The sequence below is a fragment of the Pan troglodytes genome, chromosome 1 (genome assembly GCF_028858775.2).
Source record: "Pan troglodytes isolate AG18354 chromosome 1, NHGRI_mPanTro3-v2.0_pri, whole genome shotgun sequence".
Classification (NCBI taxonomy): domain Eukaryota; kingdom Metazoa; phylum Chordata; class Mammalia; order Primates; family Hominidae; genus Pan; species Pan troglodytes.
This window is the reverse complement of record NC_072398.2, coordinates 72,168,508-72,186,850: the sequence shown is the minus strand read 5'-3', so window position 1 is coordinate 72,186,850 and position 18,343 is coordinate 72,168,508. Positions and strand designations below refer to the sequence as shown.

The following is an 18,343-nucleotide window of genomic DNA, read 5'->3' as shown; positions in this document are numbered from 1 at the left end:
AGTATCTACAATGTACCCAGCATTGCATAGGGAATCCACATTTGTTATCAGATTTAATTCTTATTCCAGGAAAGAAATAAAATTTTCCAATTTTTGTTATTGTTGTCTCTAAGGAGAGTGGTTGAGCTTCAAGCTAAATTCATCTATCCATTCATTTATCTATTTATGCATCTATTCATTCATTTATTTAGCAGAAAACGAACTATGCATCAGCCACTTGCTAGGCACTGGGATTCTGGAGAAGAAAAACATCCTCATAGTCTAGAGGGGAGGAAACAACTATGTCAACAGCTGCGATAATAGGTGATGCATGCTATAAAAGATGTAGATACAAGCCGGGCACGGTGGCTCATGCCTGTAATCCCAACACTTTGGGAGGTCGAGGCTGGCGGATCACCTGAGGTCGGGAGTTCGAGACCAGCCTGACCAACATGGAGAAACCCCATCTCTACCAAAAATACAAAATTAGCTGAGCATGGTGGCACATGCCTGTAATCCCAGCTACTCGGGAGGCTGAGGCAGGAGAATCACTTGAACCCGGGAAGAGGAGGTTGCAGTGAGCCAAGAACATGCCATTGCACTCCAGCCTGGGCAACAAGAGCAAAACTCCGTCTCAAAAAAGAAACCCAGAAAAACAAAAACAAACAACAACAATAAAAAAAACAAAAAGATGTAGATACACACACAATGGGAATTACATGAAGGGATACGTGGGTTGGCCTAGGAGTGTAAGGAAGGGCTCTTGGCAGCTGGTGATGTTTGAGCTGAAACTGAAGTAACAGCAGGACTTTTCCAGTGGTAGAAATGTGGGCAAGAACATTCTTGGGACAGAGAGTTTGAAGTCTGAAGGGCCATAAGCATGAGAAAAAATGTGTTTGAGGGGGTAGAAAGAGTTAAATTTTGGAGTGCAGAGTATAAGATATAGAGTGGTAACAACCTAAGTAAGTGAAGACAAAATTGGATCATGAGCTGCCTTATAATGATGTTCTGAGGACATTAGATTGTATTCAATAGATTCTGTGGAGCCATTAAATTACTTTGATGCCAAATTATCTGAAGTTCATATTAGATATATAATTCTGGGTGGTCTGTTAGGGAGACCAGTGAGAAGATTACTTTAATGGGATAGTAGCCTGATATCACAAAGGATGCCGGAAATAGGTTGTGATGGGGGTATCATAAAAAGAGAATGAATTCTAGAGGTATTTGTGGCTCTTGGTGATAAAATGGATGTTGGGAATGATGAGGAAATTCTAGGAAGTGGCCCTAGTCTCCAGTTCAGGCAACTTAGTGGAATATAGTGCCATTCACTGGCATGGCCACACAACAGGTATGAGTTTGTGCTGGAAGATGATGAGTTCAAATGTGTTGGGTTTGAGATATCTGGTTCATTATACGGTTTGACCTCCTTGTTTGTTTCCTTATGATATTCACAGATTAGACTGAAATATAGCATCAGAGATTATTTAGTCCGACAGGAGGACAATGAGACCAACAAAGGTCAGAAAATGGACCCAGTGATATGCCAGAGGTAGAAATAAAAACACACATTGAATTATATTCTAATGTTATGATTTGGCACTCCTCTACTTCTTAGCTTCTTCACTCGTCATCTCCATTCTTTAGGAAAGGGCAAAATTAGAAAGAAAAACAGAACAGCGGATGGCAAAGACAAAGTATGTCTAAGGAAGAAACATGTGACAGTGACTGAACTCCAGCTAGGGCCACTTGTCTATGTGTTTAGAAATTAAAGAGTTCAAAAGATGGCCAGATGGAAAGCATTTCTCAACCCATCTCTTAAAACTGGTGCAGGGAGAAAGGGAAGGGGCTGGGGTTGGGCCAAGTACGGGATCCAGAAAGGGAGTTGCCAAAGACAAACTTCCTTCAGCTTCCCCATTTTGCTTGCAATCATACAAAGAAAGCACGATGTACTCTCTCATCTCCCAGCATGCTTTCTCCATTCTGGAGCTCTGCACGCCCTGTTGCAAGGATGGTTTTGCATGAACTCTCTGATCCCACTGCTCCCAGGCAAGTGGCCCGGGAGCTCTTAGGGTATCAGCAGCAGCAGCCTTGAGACAAAGAGGGGCAGGTAAGGGAAGAAGAAGAGGGCTGGGCATTGGCTTAAAGACACTGCAGCTCTGGGTCTCTATGGTGACCCAAGCCCTCTGCCTTTCCTTTAACCTTTCAGACCCATCCTTCCGAAGGTCTCTTTTCTCCCACTCCTCTTCCCGTAGCCACCTTTATCAGATTGAAGACAAATGTGTAGGCCACGAGAACAATTTATCTTTTTGCTCCTATGAAAAACCTTATTTTCAAACACTCGGTGAAATATCTGTGGCTGAGGCAGGTAGGCGAGAGAAACACACACACCTACAAAATCCCTCCTGTTGGTCTGGGCATTACCTATGAAACAAACACCAGGTGTTCCTTAAGGAGAAAACAGAAAGCAATTATCACCCCACCTGGATGGGCACACCTCTCAGGCAGGTAAGCAGCTCACTGCTGCGACTCCTGCTGCCTTGTCCCCAAGGCTGCCTTTGCCATAGTTCCAGAAGTCCCACACCCGGCGTCTCCTTGTTTTTACTTTTGTTGTTGTTGCTGTTGCTACTGCTTTGTGTTTGGACTCACTCTAATCTCTATGTCCTTGAGGACGTTGGAGAGCTAGGAAAGGGGCTGAGCTATGGCTTCTGACACAGTTCTCCAGCCCTTCTTTTTGGTTCCATCCATTTTCTCCTGGCATCTTTGGAAAGGGAGAGGCAGAGGCAAAGGAGGAGTGGTTGGGAAATGTCATGGCCCAGTAGCATAATAGAAAGGCAAAAAGATCTGCCTGGATGTGGCGTTTTGTTCTTAGAGCCAGAGTGATAGGCAGGAAACCAACCCCTTCCAGGCCGAGGCTGCCAGATCCTTCCCTTTGCAACCTGTGCCTGATATACTCCTTCTAGTCCAGCTGCAGCTGGGCCAGGCTAAGGGATCAGCGAGGGAAGCTGGCCCACCTCCCAAGCCAACCAAGTGAGGCAGAACTGAGCATCCTCCCCACAACTGTCCCCAAGGCACAAGGGTTCTCTGAACAAGGATTTTGATGATGGCAAATATTGTGCCTCCCTACTTGCTTTCTTCCAGCCCTACACAGGTGCTCAGTTGTGACTCCTGAATCATATTATCGTGGGTGTCGTAGATGCAATGATTTGAATTAATATGCAAGCATGCAAATTTAAGCAAATTAGGTGCCCAGATTAGCTAAACAAAAAGCCTCACTATCCATATTCTAGCATGGCCCTCAACCACACCCTGTCACTTCCTCACACCATTTGGAAAGCCTTCTGTTGTGGTTGACGCCTCCCAGAGCCAAGAGTCCCAGGCCTCTTACCCTCTGGGTCTGGTTGTTGGTCACTAGTTCATAGATGGGGGCTGCTTTGGTCACCTCCAGCAGAACCGGCTCAGCAGGGGTGTCAGGGCTGGATGTCACATGACACAGGGGGCAGGACGAGGGGCATCGTCCCTTGCTCTGGCACTCCATGCGGACTCCAGCCGCCATGCGCTTGGTGCCGGAGTCTGACAAGCTGGCGATGTATTCTGGGAATGTCAGCACTTTGGGGTCTCTTTCCCGCTCCTCAGACTCATCTGATGGGGAGTTGCCTGCAGACACAAAATGGAAAGAAACAGTGAAGGAGTCAAAAAAGTAAGGACTATCATGACCTCGTGGCCCCTGAGTGCTGGGGTCCAATCTTTGGGATCAGAAACAGCCACTGAAGGGGTAAGAATGTGATTCTGCCATCCCACTTAATTTGGGGCACCCAACCTCCCAGTGACACACAGAGTTGGAAATGGCCCTTTTCAGTGAGAATCTAGGTTGTTCCTTTTCTGAGAATCATCAGCTCCACTGAATCTCTAGAGGGATCGGGCTCCATGCTGATGACCCTCAGCAAGAATACAAACCATAACAGTGATTGTTCTATGACTCAATTTCTTCATCTATGAAGTAAAGATACGAATAGTACCTATGTCTAGCATTGGGTAATGAATGAATGGCAATTCCTTTTATAAAGCACATAACACAATGGCTAGCACATGGCAAACCATCATCATAATAGTTTTAATTATAAATATAGCTAAGATTTAGGAAGCCTGTACTATAAAAGTGAGATCCGTTCAAGGTCTACTTTAACCTTTATGATAACTCTCTGCATGGAGTTCTATCATTATACTCAGTTTATAGATGAGGAAAATGAGGCCAAGAGCTTCAAGGTCCCACAGCTAGTAGATTGTGAGAGCTGGGATTTGAATCCACTTTTGTCTGATTCTTAAGTCTTTTAGGTCAGAGAGGAAGAAGAATAGAACTCTGCTTCATTATTAATCAATGTATTGAAGATGGGAAGGGAATTTTGACTTTTTCAAAAAGATTTGCACTCCAAAACTTGAGAGATGGGTCCACATCAATTTTGTTTGTTGAGTAAAGGATAGTTAAAGAATCTTTTGGTCTACTTTTGGTGACAAACATAGGAATTGCCTACCAGAGAATAATGGTTTGTTCTTTATACAAGAAAGCACTGCTTGGCATTTCTCTTCCCAGTCCTCATGATTCTCCATTTAACTTATTAATTCTAAAGGAAGATTGAAGTAGTGTTTGCTGACAAAAAAGCACTGGGTTTCTGAGATTCATCACTCCTTTTTGCACAGTTGTAGTCCTGAACGTGAAACAGCTTCAGAGAGACCACTAAGCTTTTGGACATCCTGGATATATACAGGACATTCATTCTGGCCCTCTCAGACTCATGAAGAATGCAATGGACAATGGGCTGGACCTTTGGAGCCACTGGTGGGAAGGATTTTTAAAGTGGTTCCCGAAGGTGATTGTAGATATCTCATCGACTTTATAAAAGAGTTCTCTCTTATGGGGTCCAGGGAGCTCTTTGTGATTCCCTTCTTGTTTGCTATGTAATATGAGCCCATTTAGAAACATCACGAGGCATTTCAGCATTGTTGTTTCCCAGAGGAAACAATGAGGAAGTTTTACCTAGCACGTTAAGGCAAAGGACTCTATGACTATAAATATGGCATATAATTCATCGCATACTTGCATTTTGTTTAATAATTGACCCAGAGCCGAGCTCAAACCCTTCCTAGATTATAAGAGAACTGTATAACTACTCAAACCAAAAATAAGAATGATGGCTTCAAATAGAACTAGCCCTCAAATCACTTCACCCATGGCTAAATTTTCACTGACAGGGAGGCTTACGCAACCCAGTCAACTGTGTGGCTACGGGTATTTGCAAAGTGGCCACAAGCTGACCCAAGACTCCATCCTCCGGCCCCTCGCCAGGCCCCCAATCTTTTTCAATATACTGTACGGATTGGGCGGAGCGAGTGCGGGTGGGGTGAGGTCTTTGATCCTTGGTGTGATTTCTGGGCAAACAGCCCTTCATTAATGCCTCATGGCATTTCTAAATGGGCTCATATTACATAGCAATCAAGAACAGAATAGCAGAGAGCTCTCTGCACCCCACAAGAGAGAACTCTTTTTATGAAGTCGATGAGTTGTAGCTCATAATCACCTTCTGGAACCACTTTGCAAATCCTTACAACCAGTGCCTCCAAAGATCCAGCCTATCAAGCATCACATTCTGATGAGTCTGAGAGGAACAGAATGAGTGTTCTGTGTGTGTCCATCATTCCCCAAAGCCCAGTGGTCTCTCTGAAGCTGTTTCATGCAATGTATGGAAAAGGGCTCAAGCATTTCAGAAACCCAGTGCTTTTTTGTCAGCAAACTCTACTTCATTAAGAAAGTAAGTAAAGGGCGGACGTGGTGGCTCACTCTTGTAATCCCAGCACTTTGGGAGGCCAAGGCAGGTGGATCACGAAGTCAAGAGTTCGAGACCAGCCTGGCCAACATGGTGAAACCCCGTCTCTACTAAAAGTACAAAAATTAGCTCGGCATGGTGGCGCACGCCTGTAATCCCAGCTACTCGGGAGGCTGAGGCAAGAGAATCGCTTGAACTCGGCAGGTGGAGGTTTCAGTGAGCCGAGATCACGCCACTGCATTCCAGCCTGGGCTACAGAGCAAGACTCCGTCTCAAAAAAAAAAAAAAAAAAAAAAGGCAGTAAGTAAAATCCCGGCCCCCCCCCCCGCCAAAAAAAATCAGTAAAGATACAGTTTCTTTTCAAAAAAGATTATTGAAATTTCACCATGCAAGTCTTGCCAGAGGGCTTGAGGGTCTCCTGGTTGGCTCTTACCCACCTTCTAATCATACGCATTTCCTTACTGACCCGCAGCGCTCCTTGTTGAGAATTTGTTCGAGTCTGGGAAAAGAATTTCCACGAAATGACCGCTAGATGGTGATATAAGTCTAAAATGACTTTCGTGAGCGGGAGGAAAAAAATGGATAAATCTCACTTTGGCACTGTAGAAAATAAACTATGTAAAAGTAACACACGGCTACTTTAAAAAAAATGTTGTGGAGGTACAATTTTTCTTTAACCGGAGAATAAAAAATTAGAGACTAAAACAATTCCGTAGCATTTACCCGAAAGAGAAAAATATAGAGGGGCATAGATGATGACAGGATAATTAAAGGAAAATTAAATTCCGAAGGGAAAATAACCCCTATCCCCAATATCCTTAACATGGAGTAAACACTACTTCAAAGGGGAAGTAATATGCCACCAGTGCCTTTTCTCGCACCTTAAATCCCCAAATACCCAGGCATGCTCCCCACGCCCCCTCCCCTCATTACTAAGCGTGTACCGTGCTCATGACAAATGCGGCCACTAGAGGGCGCTGCGACCACAAACACTCCGGAGCTGAGGGTCCCAGGGCCTTCCTGCCCTCCAGCTGGCCATCACTGGGTCCTGTCATAGCTGTAAACATCTGAGGGTTTGCTCGCCTTGCTACTGTTTTCTGGCGATCCCAATTAAAATCAAGATGCAGCGAATCCCCCTCAAAGCCCTTCAGTTCTAGATACCTAGCAAGATTAGGGAGTAGAGAGGAATGGGAAATATGTAGAAATCCGTGGAGGGAACCCACCAAACTCTTGTTTTAATTCAGAATCATATTTTCTGTCTCCGGAAAACCTTCAGGTCCATATAAAAAGAGCCCCGCCGGAGGCCAAGACCCACTGCCTTCTGGTCCCCTCGCCATGCAGAATGGGGCTGTCTGGAGAGGAGCTGGATTTGCACAGGAGTGATGAGCAGCGAGCTCCCAAAAGCTATCTATTCAGTTTCCAGCAAAGAATAGAGATGTGTGTGTGAGGGAGATTTTTCAAAGAAGAAATGCATTTCCTATGTTCAGTTAAAGATACAATTGGGAAGTACTCTTTAAAATGATGGAGTCCAATGGTGAAAGCCCAGATAAATCTCCCTTAGCCCAAAGAGAGCACCTATAACCATCATGTCTGTGGTAAGTGAGAGTCGTTCAGGTCCTAAAAGTTTCAGGAGAGGCTGATCTTTGACCGTTGCTTTTAACTCCTCCTGTGTGGGAGTGAACAGTGGGGGAGGTTTGTGCGTGGAGTGTTGCAGAAGACCCCGCCTTACTTCCTTGTGAATCAATGGCTCACCCCCTCCACTGCCCACACCTATTACAGTTCTTTGGGGCATCTTTCCTCTTCTACCCTCTAGAGTCTGAGTAGAACTGCTCTAGAGGTTGGAGACCCTATGCTGTCTTTTAGCAAAATAAATATTCTAGTCCAATAAATACACTGTCTCTCTGGACGGAAGAAATAAGCTACAATTAAGGTCTCAAAATCTTATAATTGACAAAGGTGCCTTTTGATAAAGAATACCCAGGCGTGGCTCCCTCCCACCTCTGTTTGCAGAATTCACTCCACTGTTGTCAGGGAAGGTTCCGGAGTCCAGTCAGGACACTTCAGTTTCTTACAAATAGAAGAACATCCAACCTGGAATGTAGTTAACAATCCTAAAACTGCAAAGCATTTTGCAAATATAGCTTGCTATAAATAAATGCCATTTGCTTTAGGCTAAATCTGTATCCTACAGCATACAGTGGATGAGTTTCCCCAATAGAATATTGTGGTATGAGACTATCGCGTCCTTAAAGCTCAATATGTCATTGTGGATGTGCACATGGCCTTAGGCATGTACATAGTGGCCCACCTAGATTCAGGAGCACATGAGGGTGACAAAAGTGACCGGCCCATTCTCATGCAGGGTCTGCTCTTCTGGTGGTAACTGACAGGCCATGAGGTGAATTAGTTGTTAGGAAGTAAATTGGTACAATTCCTATAGGATTCTGAGGCTGCTTAAGAATCTCTCTCCTGAGTTGCTGCCCAAGGCAATGAGATGCTAATGACATCACAGCTAGAATGACAGAAGCAGTTCATTAGGCAGCAAAGAAATCAAATGCAAGCTAATCAAATCCCAGCTTTTGGAGACAGCTTAGGATCTACAGGAAAGAAGGCTTGATGTGGGGCAAATGAAGCACAGCCACCCTGAAGCCCACCAAAACCCTGCATTCCAGGATCTACCCCAACCCCCACCCCAGTCTACTGCTCAAGCCAGATGTCCTCGAGTCATCAAAATTCACACAGAAGTCTATCCACCCAGTCTCTAATCAGTCTCTTGGGATGTTCAATCATGTCTTTGGACAGAGAGATCACTATGGACTTAAAATGAACTGCTAGACCTGCCATGATGACATACTCTCTGAGCTCAAATAAAACACAATGCAATGGATTAATAATTAGGGAAAAGAAGATAGGACATAAACTGACCATCTTTTTCTCCACTTCTACATGAAATAATAAGTGCCTTGGGGTCAGGAACTATGTCTTTTTTATCTTTGAAACGTCTTTGCCTAGTTTAGTTCTACATATCTATCTCCATATATCCATGAACATATTGGAGTGAATATATTAAGTCATGATCTTAGGTTCACATTTTTACAAAAAGTCAAACACAAAGAAGAAAACCAAACCATTTGTAAACAGTTCTCTAGTCCTTTACTAACACATCAAACAGTAAAGAAGAAAGGAGAAAGCATTATTCTGATGCTTTCTATACACCTGGCCAAGTCTATATACCTGGCCAGGATCTCTCCCACAAGTAACAAAACCTCAATATGCTTGCTTGGACATCTACTTATATGTCCTACAGGCACCTCAAACTCAACATGTCCCAAACTGTGGTCGTCATTTCCTCCGTACTCTCCTCAGCAGCTATTCCTCGTCGTGCAGGTCCTAGCTCAGCAAAACGCACTGCTAACTTCCTAGTTGCTCATGTCAGAAATTACAGCTTCCTTGCTGGTGTGTTTCTCTCTCTCTCTCTCTCTCTCCCCACCCCATCAACTAATCTTAGGAAATTTACATTCATTTTAGCCCCACACCATCCACTTCTCTTGCTCCATGCCCACGGCCACTCAAGGGCTGTGTAAAGTGTGTGGCCTGAGGCAGACTGCCTGGGTTTGATCTCTGACCTTACCAGTTGCTAACTGTGTAATTTGGGGTGAATTTCTTTATCTTCCTGTGTTTGAACTTTCTCATACATAAACTGGAGATAATAACTGAACTGATTTAGTAAAAGTGTAGGAAAGGCTAACTAATATAATTCGCAAAGACAGTTTAGAACCGAGCCTGGGATATATTGAGTGCTTTCTAAATTTACTTATTCTCTCAATGCCTGTTCACTTACCTGCCCTGCTCACCACCAACACCATCGGATGGCAGGTGCCTTGAAGGACAAAATTATGCCTTGTTCTCCACTATAATATCCCGCATGCCTAATATGTAATATACACTAATGTATTCAACAATTCATTAAACAAATATTCATTAAATGACTACAAGTGTTCATTGACTTAATAAATCATGTCTAAAGACTTGCATACAAAATGACTACACTATATATTCTGCAGGTACAAACTAGATAGGATGGGTTTAAATTCATCTGGGGCATTGCTGTTCTGGGTTCTTTTGAGATGCTCTGGGTTCTTTTAAGAAGAGGGGCATCAATCCAGAGTGGGTTCTACTACTTTTGGGTGCAAATAGGAATTCTTCAAAGATAACCTAGTTGCAGATATTTGGGGAAAGACTGCAAAAAGTTCATTTTGCAAATTTTGTAAAACATACAAACACATCTCAAAGATCATTAATTCCCTTGGGATGTGAGCACTTAAGCTTAAGAAAGGGAGCAGCCAGGTCTTGTGCTGAAGGGCAGACAGTGTGGTTCAATATGGTGAGAAAATCTGGGAAACTTGTAGCCAATAATGTCACAAAGTGGCAAAAGGGTATATCTGGTGTCCTGGGTCAGTGAAACCACGGGTACCAAAGAGCAGCTGGGGTGAAAGGTAAACTTCTCCCTGTGGGAGCAGTTGGATGTAGCTCTGGGAGGAACAGTACTTGCAGTCATACTGGGATTTGGCATATATGCTCTCCATCACCAGCAAAAAAGGCAGTGGCTGTGGTAGCAAGAGAGTGCCAATCTGAACCCAAGGATGGTCATGTGATGGAGCACGAAACCCTGCGTCTTCTGCAGTTTTGCTATGCTGCCCAGTCTCAGTCTGCACACAAGGAGCCCTTCCCAGTCTCCAGCCTCACATTCAGCTACTCATCAACTCAGAGTAAACACACCTTTCTTTGGGATTAAATAATGGAAAAACTAGTGGTTCACAACTGTCCAACACATCCAGAAATAGTCCCGAATCCAAAGGGTTTATGTTCTTGTCCCTTCTCACAAATGAATTTGCACAAGTTGAAAACAAATCTTTTGTCAGAACGTGCCAGTACTTTTTGTTCCAAAATTAAGGTTACTATATGCTTCAGACCCTGTTCTTTGGTAATTGTTCAAGAAGTTTCTGGAACTAGCAAGAAGTCTTTGTCATAATCATGCCCTGCAGCCGGTCCCTCAAGAGCAGTATCTATAGGTACTGTAAGGTCCACTGAGATAATTAGCAGCCATCAGATACCCACAGGGCACCTCCGCAAAATGTCATTAACTGGGATGTTCGAGAAAAGATGTCTTTCGGAAAAATGAATTTTTTGTTTAATTGATACTTACCCAGAAAATGCTTACGTTCCCTCCAATCCCTGTTGACATTTTTCTTTTCTAAAAATGCAGTTTTCCAATTTCCTGCCTGCCTCATGAAGCGTTGCCTACCAAACAGCATTAAACCTTTCCCCAGGGAGCCTCCAGGTGATGGTTTTATTCATCAATTATGACTATGCGGATTTGGAAGCTGTAGGAAAAATGGTATCTATACCCCGAACAGCTTTTTAAAAATTGATCGATAACATACGGTGGTATTTTCTGAAGATTTTCCCTTCTTAATAGGCATGTTGTCAAACAAATAACGGTTTGGTTGAGGTTCCTGGCTAATTAGGTTTATGTTAAACAGGTTTTGGTGTAGATGCCGTGGTTTGCCTTTGCCAAAAGGTGTTAGTCAGCATTGGCATGGAAACAGTGAATTTAATAACGAATTGACTAAACAGCCTCCCGTATGCTTCTTTCTGCTCAGTAATGGTCAGTTCCATTTGGAATGAGAGGTTGGGTCAAAGAAATGATGGGATAGTAGAATCTTCTAAGAGATTAATAAAACACAAAAACAGCCTTTGAAACTTAGCTGTGACCCCAATTGCATCCCTTTATGAATCACAAACTTAGTGTAAAAAATAAAGAACAAATTGCTCAGCGAGGCAGACACCTCTGTAAGGATTCCTGAGATCCAGCTCTACACAGCCCATGCATCTTAAGAGGAACAAGAATTAAATCCAAGAACTGCTGGGAAGCCCTAAAGCTTTCACTCCTCAAAGGAAGTCTTCTAATCAGCCAGACTGTTAGTTCCCAGTGGGCAAGATGCTGCCTTATGCTTGAGTTGCCATGGCTCTCACCCAGTGCTTTACACTTGGAAGCATTCAAGAAATACATCAGGATGGAGAGAAGCACAGGGGATTTAGCCTAAAATTCCTCAAATGACAACCCAAAGCCTCATGACGACTCACCATAGGCAAGGCTGGGAATGTAAGGCAACTCCGTGGGATTTTCCTAAAGCATCTGCTAAGCGCATATACGTAGGGGAGTATGGGAGACCAAGCTGACACCATAGCTGCCTCCACCTTTGCACACCCTATAAAGTGTTTCCTTCTCTCTCTCTCTCTCTCCCTCTTTCTTCCCATATATTTTTTGAGAGCTACTCTGCTCCCATCATTCCCTGCAGAACTAATTCTACTGGTACTTTGTGCCTGAGTCCAGAGGAGCCCGGACCTCGCTGTGCCAGTGCTTGGCTTTATGGCCTCTGTCCCACTCACTCCCAGGGCGAAGTGAGGACGTACCCCTCTGCATGTCCTTAGAGCCTAGCACTCGGTACTCTGCAGGAGCTCCCTCTGTCTCAGCTGAATTGTAGTAAATTTGTGTGTGCATTATCTTATACCTACATTTTGAAACCTTTCATATGGCAATTTTAAGTGTACTTGATTCCGTTTTTTCATTTGCCTCCTACACTCCTCCTTTTTGATTCACCAGATGCCTTTCTTGTGACTCAGAGCTAATCACCAAGGCTCTTGTTCTTATCAAATCCCTTCCTCTTAGTTTCCTAGGGCTGCTATAACAAACCATCAGCAATTGAGGCGCTTAAAACAACAGCATGCATTCCCTTCCAGTTCTGGAGTCTTCAAGTTCAAAATCAAGGTGTGGTCAGGGCCATGCCCCCTTTGAAAACTCTAGGGAAATATCCTTCTTTGTGTCTTCCCAGCTTCTGGTGGCTCCCAGCTGTCCTTGGCACTCCTTGGCTTATAGCTGCCTCACACTAATCTTGGCCTCAGTTATCACGCGGCTTTCTTTTCTGTGTATCTGTGTCCAAATCTCCCCCTCATTTCTCTTATAAAGACACTAGTCGTTGAAGGTAGTCTAGGATCACCTCATCTTAATGTAATTACATTTGCAAAAACAGGTCACATTCTGAGGTTCCGGGCAGGCATGAATTTGGAAGGACACTGTTCCAGCCACGACAGTGTCCATAGCCTTTAACATTGTGGCACTGGCGGGGGAGCCCTTCCCTGACCCACAGCCTGTGAGGACTCACTTATTGGCCATGTAGGGGCTTGCAGTCCATCCCCTCAGCTTCCTCCCGGGGCTTAAGGGCAGTGGGAAGTGAAAGGAAGTTCCCGGCTCCATCGGCGTCCTGCTGCCGAGCAGCAGCTGTGTGCAGCTTCTTGTCAAAGTCAAAATAAACCTGACATAGAGATTCGGAGTCACAGCTCCGGGATGTGGAGATCTGTGCTGGATTATCCCTGCTGTGTCGCCACAGACAGAGCAGCATGGGGAGAGGGAGTGCGGGGAGAGGACGACACTGAGAGAGAGGCGAAAATGAGAACACCTGCGGGATTTGCTATTTCCAAATCTCCATTAGCAGAAAGACAACGTGAATGAGTGGGCATGCTCAGCACGCTCCCAGGAAAGAGCCTCCCGTGCGCTTGTCTGGAGATTAAGGCTTCCTCCGCGCCCCCAGCCTTGTTCCTGCTTGGGAGGCTGAGCTGAGAAGCCAAGTATGCATCCCCAGACCACTCAGGAGCAAATGCTTCCCATCTTTCCTGGTCCTCCCAAAGAAGGAGCCTGGAAAGCTCTCAGGAATAGCCCAGGACACGGCAACTGTGGCAGAGCAAGACCGAGGCAGAGAGCGTGCTGAGGAAGGGACGTCCAGCATCAGCCTGGACCTCGGCGGACGTTGAAGGCCCCACTGAGCTACAGAGTGGAATTAGTGCTGCTTTTCCCTATCTACCCTGCGGCATTTATTTCTCCAATAGGGAGTGCACATGAGTCCCTTGAGTTTGGGCAGAACCATCAGCCCAGCAATGCTCTCTTTATGACTCCATTTACCCCTCAGAGCACCTCTGCGTGCTTATCTGTTCTCCACCTCTCCTTCCCTATAAGATCCAGCTCCTGCCTCAACATCTCTCTTTTCTTCCTACCTTCAAATCTGGACAAGAAGAGCACAGGGCAGGGAACACCTGGATAGTTCTACAAAGGGTAAAACTGACAAACTGCCATTACTTGCCCCAGCTCCACAGTACAAACACTCAGCTGAATGTTACAATATGACCTGTGTCTGTGTGAGGGTGCCTGATATGAGTCTACGCAGGCGGGTGTCTCTCACAGCTTAGGCAGCACCATAGCGGAAAATTCAATGCCTTGCTGAGACGCTGCAAAGGCTGGCTCATAAATATCTTTAACTACCAAATGGTCTAGAAATTTTTAATAAAAATATTATTCAATAATAATACTACTCCAACCGGCAAGGGAATGTTGTAAGAGTCTCCATTTTCCTCTGGACACTCATCTGGCTTCTGTTTTTAAAATGGATTTGGATGTTAAATCCTCTTGCTGCCCTGACCAATTTATTCTGCAAATTAACTATATTTGACAGAACTTAAAGTCCGTTACCATTTAGCTTTGCCTCACTGAAATTTATGCTGCTTCCCTGCCTGCTGGAGCCACAGGCCCAAATAGACATGGCTCTTGGTGGCGATTTGGGATTCTGCACGGTTCTCTCACTGCTTAGTCCTCATCTCTTGAGTTTTAAAATGTGCTGAGTGGATCAGGCTCTTTTCACCTCTCGATGAGGTCACCTGTGCCCTCTGTTTTAAAATACTGTGGTCGCTACAGCTGCCTCTCCCAGCCTTAATGAAGCTCTCATTACGAGATGTGGTTTCACCCAGAGCTGCAACCCAAACTGGTTGGTGAGGGAGATTCATGTGGCTCTGACTGGGTTGCAGTACCATTTGCAAATGGTACAGACAGCTGGACATGGGAGAAAACAAAGGGGACAAAAGGAAGAGACCAGTGATGTGAGGGCCATGGCCGCTAGGCCGAGGGATGGATCTCAGATTGAATTAAAAGAGCCTGGTGACTAAGGTGACACAGAGAAATGGTGCTGTGGCAAGCCATATACCAGCAGTTGGTTTACCTCTGGGTGCCTCAAGCTGAGAGTGACTCTGGCAGTGAGGATTGTGGGGCATCTGGAGCCAGTGCCATATGAACAATGGTTGAAGGAATTGGGGGAGTTTAGAATGGATACAAGGAGACTTGAAGACAGACTTAGCAGCTGTCTCTTTAAATATTTGAAGGGTTGTCACATGGAGACAGGACCACATGAATTCTGTGTATTTTCAGAGAGCAGAATTAGGATCCAAAGAGAGAAACGATGAGAAGAGTTTACTGAGCCACAGGTTTTCACTGAGTGCCAACATGTGTCAGAAACAGTGCTCAGTGCTCCATAAGGAAAGTACTCTGATAAATAAGAAATAATGCTCATTTTCCAGTTTGCAAGGGGTGGGGCAGACAGAAGAGTAGACAATGATATGATAAGAGGTGTTATTAGTGGCATGGGACAGGGGATTTTGCTTACACAGGAGGAAGTATTAAAATCTACTTTGGGATGGGCCTCGTGGTTCATGCCTGTAATCCTAGCACTTTAGGAGGCTGAGGTGGGCAGATCGTTTGAGGTCAGGAGTTCAAGACCAGCCTGGCCGACAAGGTAAAACCCCGTCTCTACAAAATATATGAAAATTAGCCAGGCGTGGTGGTGCGTGCCTATAATCCCAGCTATTCGGGAGGCTGAGGCAGGAGAGTCACTTGAACCTGAGAGGCGGAGATTGCAGTTGTGCCACTACGCTCCAGCCTGGGTGACAGAGTGAGACTCTCTCTCTCAAAAAAAAAGAAAAAAATATTCTACTTTGGTGGGGGAGGTAGGCTAAAGGAAGATGTGTGATTTCTTTCAGGATAATTTTTGTGATAGTTTATAGCTGGTATAAATTAGGAGAGATGCCTTAGAGATGGTGAGCCCTTGACTAGCACAAGTATTCATGTAGAAGCATTCATATAGAAACCAGTCAATCACTTGCCAGGGATGCCAGATCAGAGGGAACATTCCAGAGAATGAGTTCTATTTTCCTTTTAACAACCAAATGTTAAAGTTCTATTATTGTATGACCTGATCTGCTCAGTATTTCCCTAAATCCATGGAGCTGGAGAATCTGCATTTTATCAGGCACTCCAAGTGATTCTGACTTAGGCCATCTTCAGATAACGTGTTGAGATCCACCACCCTGGACAAAGGTAATTTATTAAATATGGTCAGAACGCTTTTTATAAATCTTATAAATAACCCCAATATGTAAGAGAGATAAAGGGGGGAATATACTCCTTAGGCATTTAATATCATTACTGTTTGGTAAAAAGAAACAACTCCATTGTTGATGCAGCTATTCCAGCATCTACTCAAATCCCCAGGGTACAAATGGCCTGATTTGAAAACTACTGACATTCGTCTGAACTGTCCTAGAAGTAACCAAAAGTACTACTTCACAAGCACTTTGCTTCTTGAATTTTTCTAGACAAAAAGCACTGTTCAGTCAGTCCTGCTTTAGGGGGAAATAATGCAAGTCAGAAAACTTTTATATACTTGACCAAAGAATAGATCTACATAATCATGCAAGTTCACCTTCTTGTCAAGAAGGGACTTCCTGGAGAAGTTAGAGAAGAAGGCAACACCCCTGTAGACAGCCCCATTCAATGGGATGAACCCCGACAACACAGAACACAGGGAGGGGCAGACAGAGAAGCCAGATCTAATGCTGTCTTTGAGACAATGGCTGGAAAGGCATGTATGAGTTAAGAGATTACAGTATCAACTCATCCCATTCCAATGCCATGAAGAAAACTTTATCATTATGTCCAAAAGAAGGTGCTGTGGTTTTAGGTCACCTTCCTGCACTTTTAACAACAGTAGATATTAAAACAATTACAAACTTAAAACAGCATAACTGCGTGGTCCCTTTACAGGCCCCTACTGAGGAAGGTGGAAGCTGTTATGATCATACAGGGCCCACTTGGCAGTTATGATCACCAATAAAGATGGCTATCTTGTTACTTTGCCCTCTAAAGCTTCTGCCACCAGGACTTCCTTTAATATCTAACTCTCTTATGCAACACACACACACACACACACACACACACACACACAGAGTTAGCTTTTTAATTAAAGAAATTACTGGATGAAGGTTGACTAAGGAGCAACAGCAGCAGCCATAGCAGCAAACAGACAGCCAGGCAGACATACAGACCTGGCCCTGCTCAGCCAATGTGCCAGCAGAGGCTCACACACCCACTGGCATATGAGGACATGGTCTATAAGAAGACCAAGTCTCTGAGACTCCTGAGTTTGGACAGCAGGTGAAATCAGGAAAGCAGACCCACATCTGGCCCTAGAAAGAAAGGAGAAGGCAGGAGAGAGATGCAGCAGCCCCGTCATGTCTGAGTAAGCAGCCAAGGCAGAGGCTATAGCATACCATATCCCAGGCCAACCCCTCAGCTGGCAAAGATGTCTTCACCTGGAATTCCTTATCTCATGGCACAAGGCAGTCAGCCTTGGGTTCACATTCAAAGCTCTGAGACATCATAAGATGCTTAATCTCTTTGGCCTTCAGTTGCCACATCTGTAGAATGGTTAATAACAGAACTCATCTCACACTGTTATTCTGAAGGTTAAATGGGATAACACATGCCAAGCCCTTAGCATGGCTTCTGGTATGTAAGTTCTTGATGGTAGGAGCCATTCTTCACCATTTTATCCTTATCACCTAGTACAGTCTTGGCAACCAGAAGGTATAAACGTGTGATGAATTAAAAAAAATAGCAATGCTCAGAAAGAAAACAAGAATCTCTATACACTAGACACTGAACAAGAACATTTAGTAGTAAATAAAGGCTAAATTTGTAGGCTTCACGTCTGCGAGAATGGAGCCCACCAAGGTGGCTGTGAGGCCAGTTCCTGCATAATAAAGGGGCCAGAAGTCTCCTACAGTGGTGGCTAACCAAAGCCAAGCCCAGAGGGTGAAAGTAGGATTAGGAAAGTCTCCACCACTTGCCCCCCAAAATGTGGCTGAAGAAGTCTTCACCCAATCCAGGTCTCTGACAGCATCGAGTTGGGTGCCTGTGCTGGCAGGAGGGAGCAGACTATGGGCCCACATGAACTCTGCTTCAGGCCTGGAGCCACACAGTCCCCGACAGCCTCACAGGTTGAGAAAGAGGGAAGGAAAAGATGATGTTAAATGCATAACTAGTTGGTGACAATGGGCTTCCATGTAAAGTTTTGATGCATGAGATCTATCAGAAGATGTGGCTATTTTGCATAATGGTGGCATCTCAGACATTCTCATTGTTGCAGGCATGCTTGTTTAGAATGACATGATGCCTGTGGTTCCAAAGGGACCCTCAAGGCTGGCAACCATTCCCTCTAGGAGTTGGGTGATCCCTTAATTCATATTAAGGGGAAAATGGGTAAAAAAGATGCGGCTGATCATCCTGAGCTTTAGCTCCTTCAAATACAAATGCAACACTA

The 18,343-nt window shown here is 44.6% G+C and overlaps 1 protein-coding gene across 1 annotated transcript in view; it reads right to left on the bottom strand.

Moving 5' to 3' along the window:
- Nucleotides 1-18,343, bottom strand: part of ASTN1 (astrotactin 1) — a 303,816-nt gene that overhangs the window by 30,100 nt on the left and 255,373 nt on the right. Inside the window, exon 17 of the mRNA XM_514021.8 lies at nt 3,368-3,636. Coding sequence (XP_514021.3) covers nt 3,368-3,636 — 269 coding nt within the window. The remainder of the gene's footprint in view (nt 1-3,367; nt 3,637-18,343) is intronic.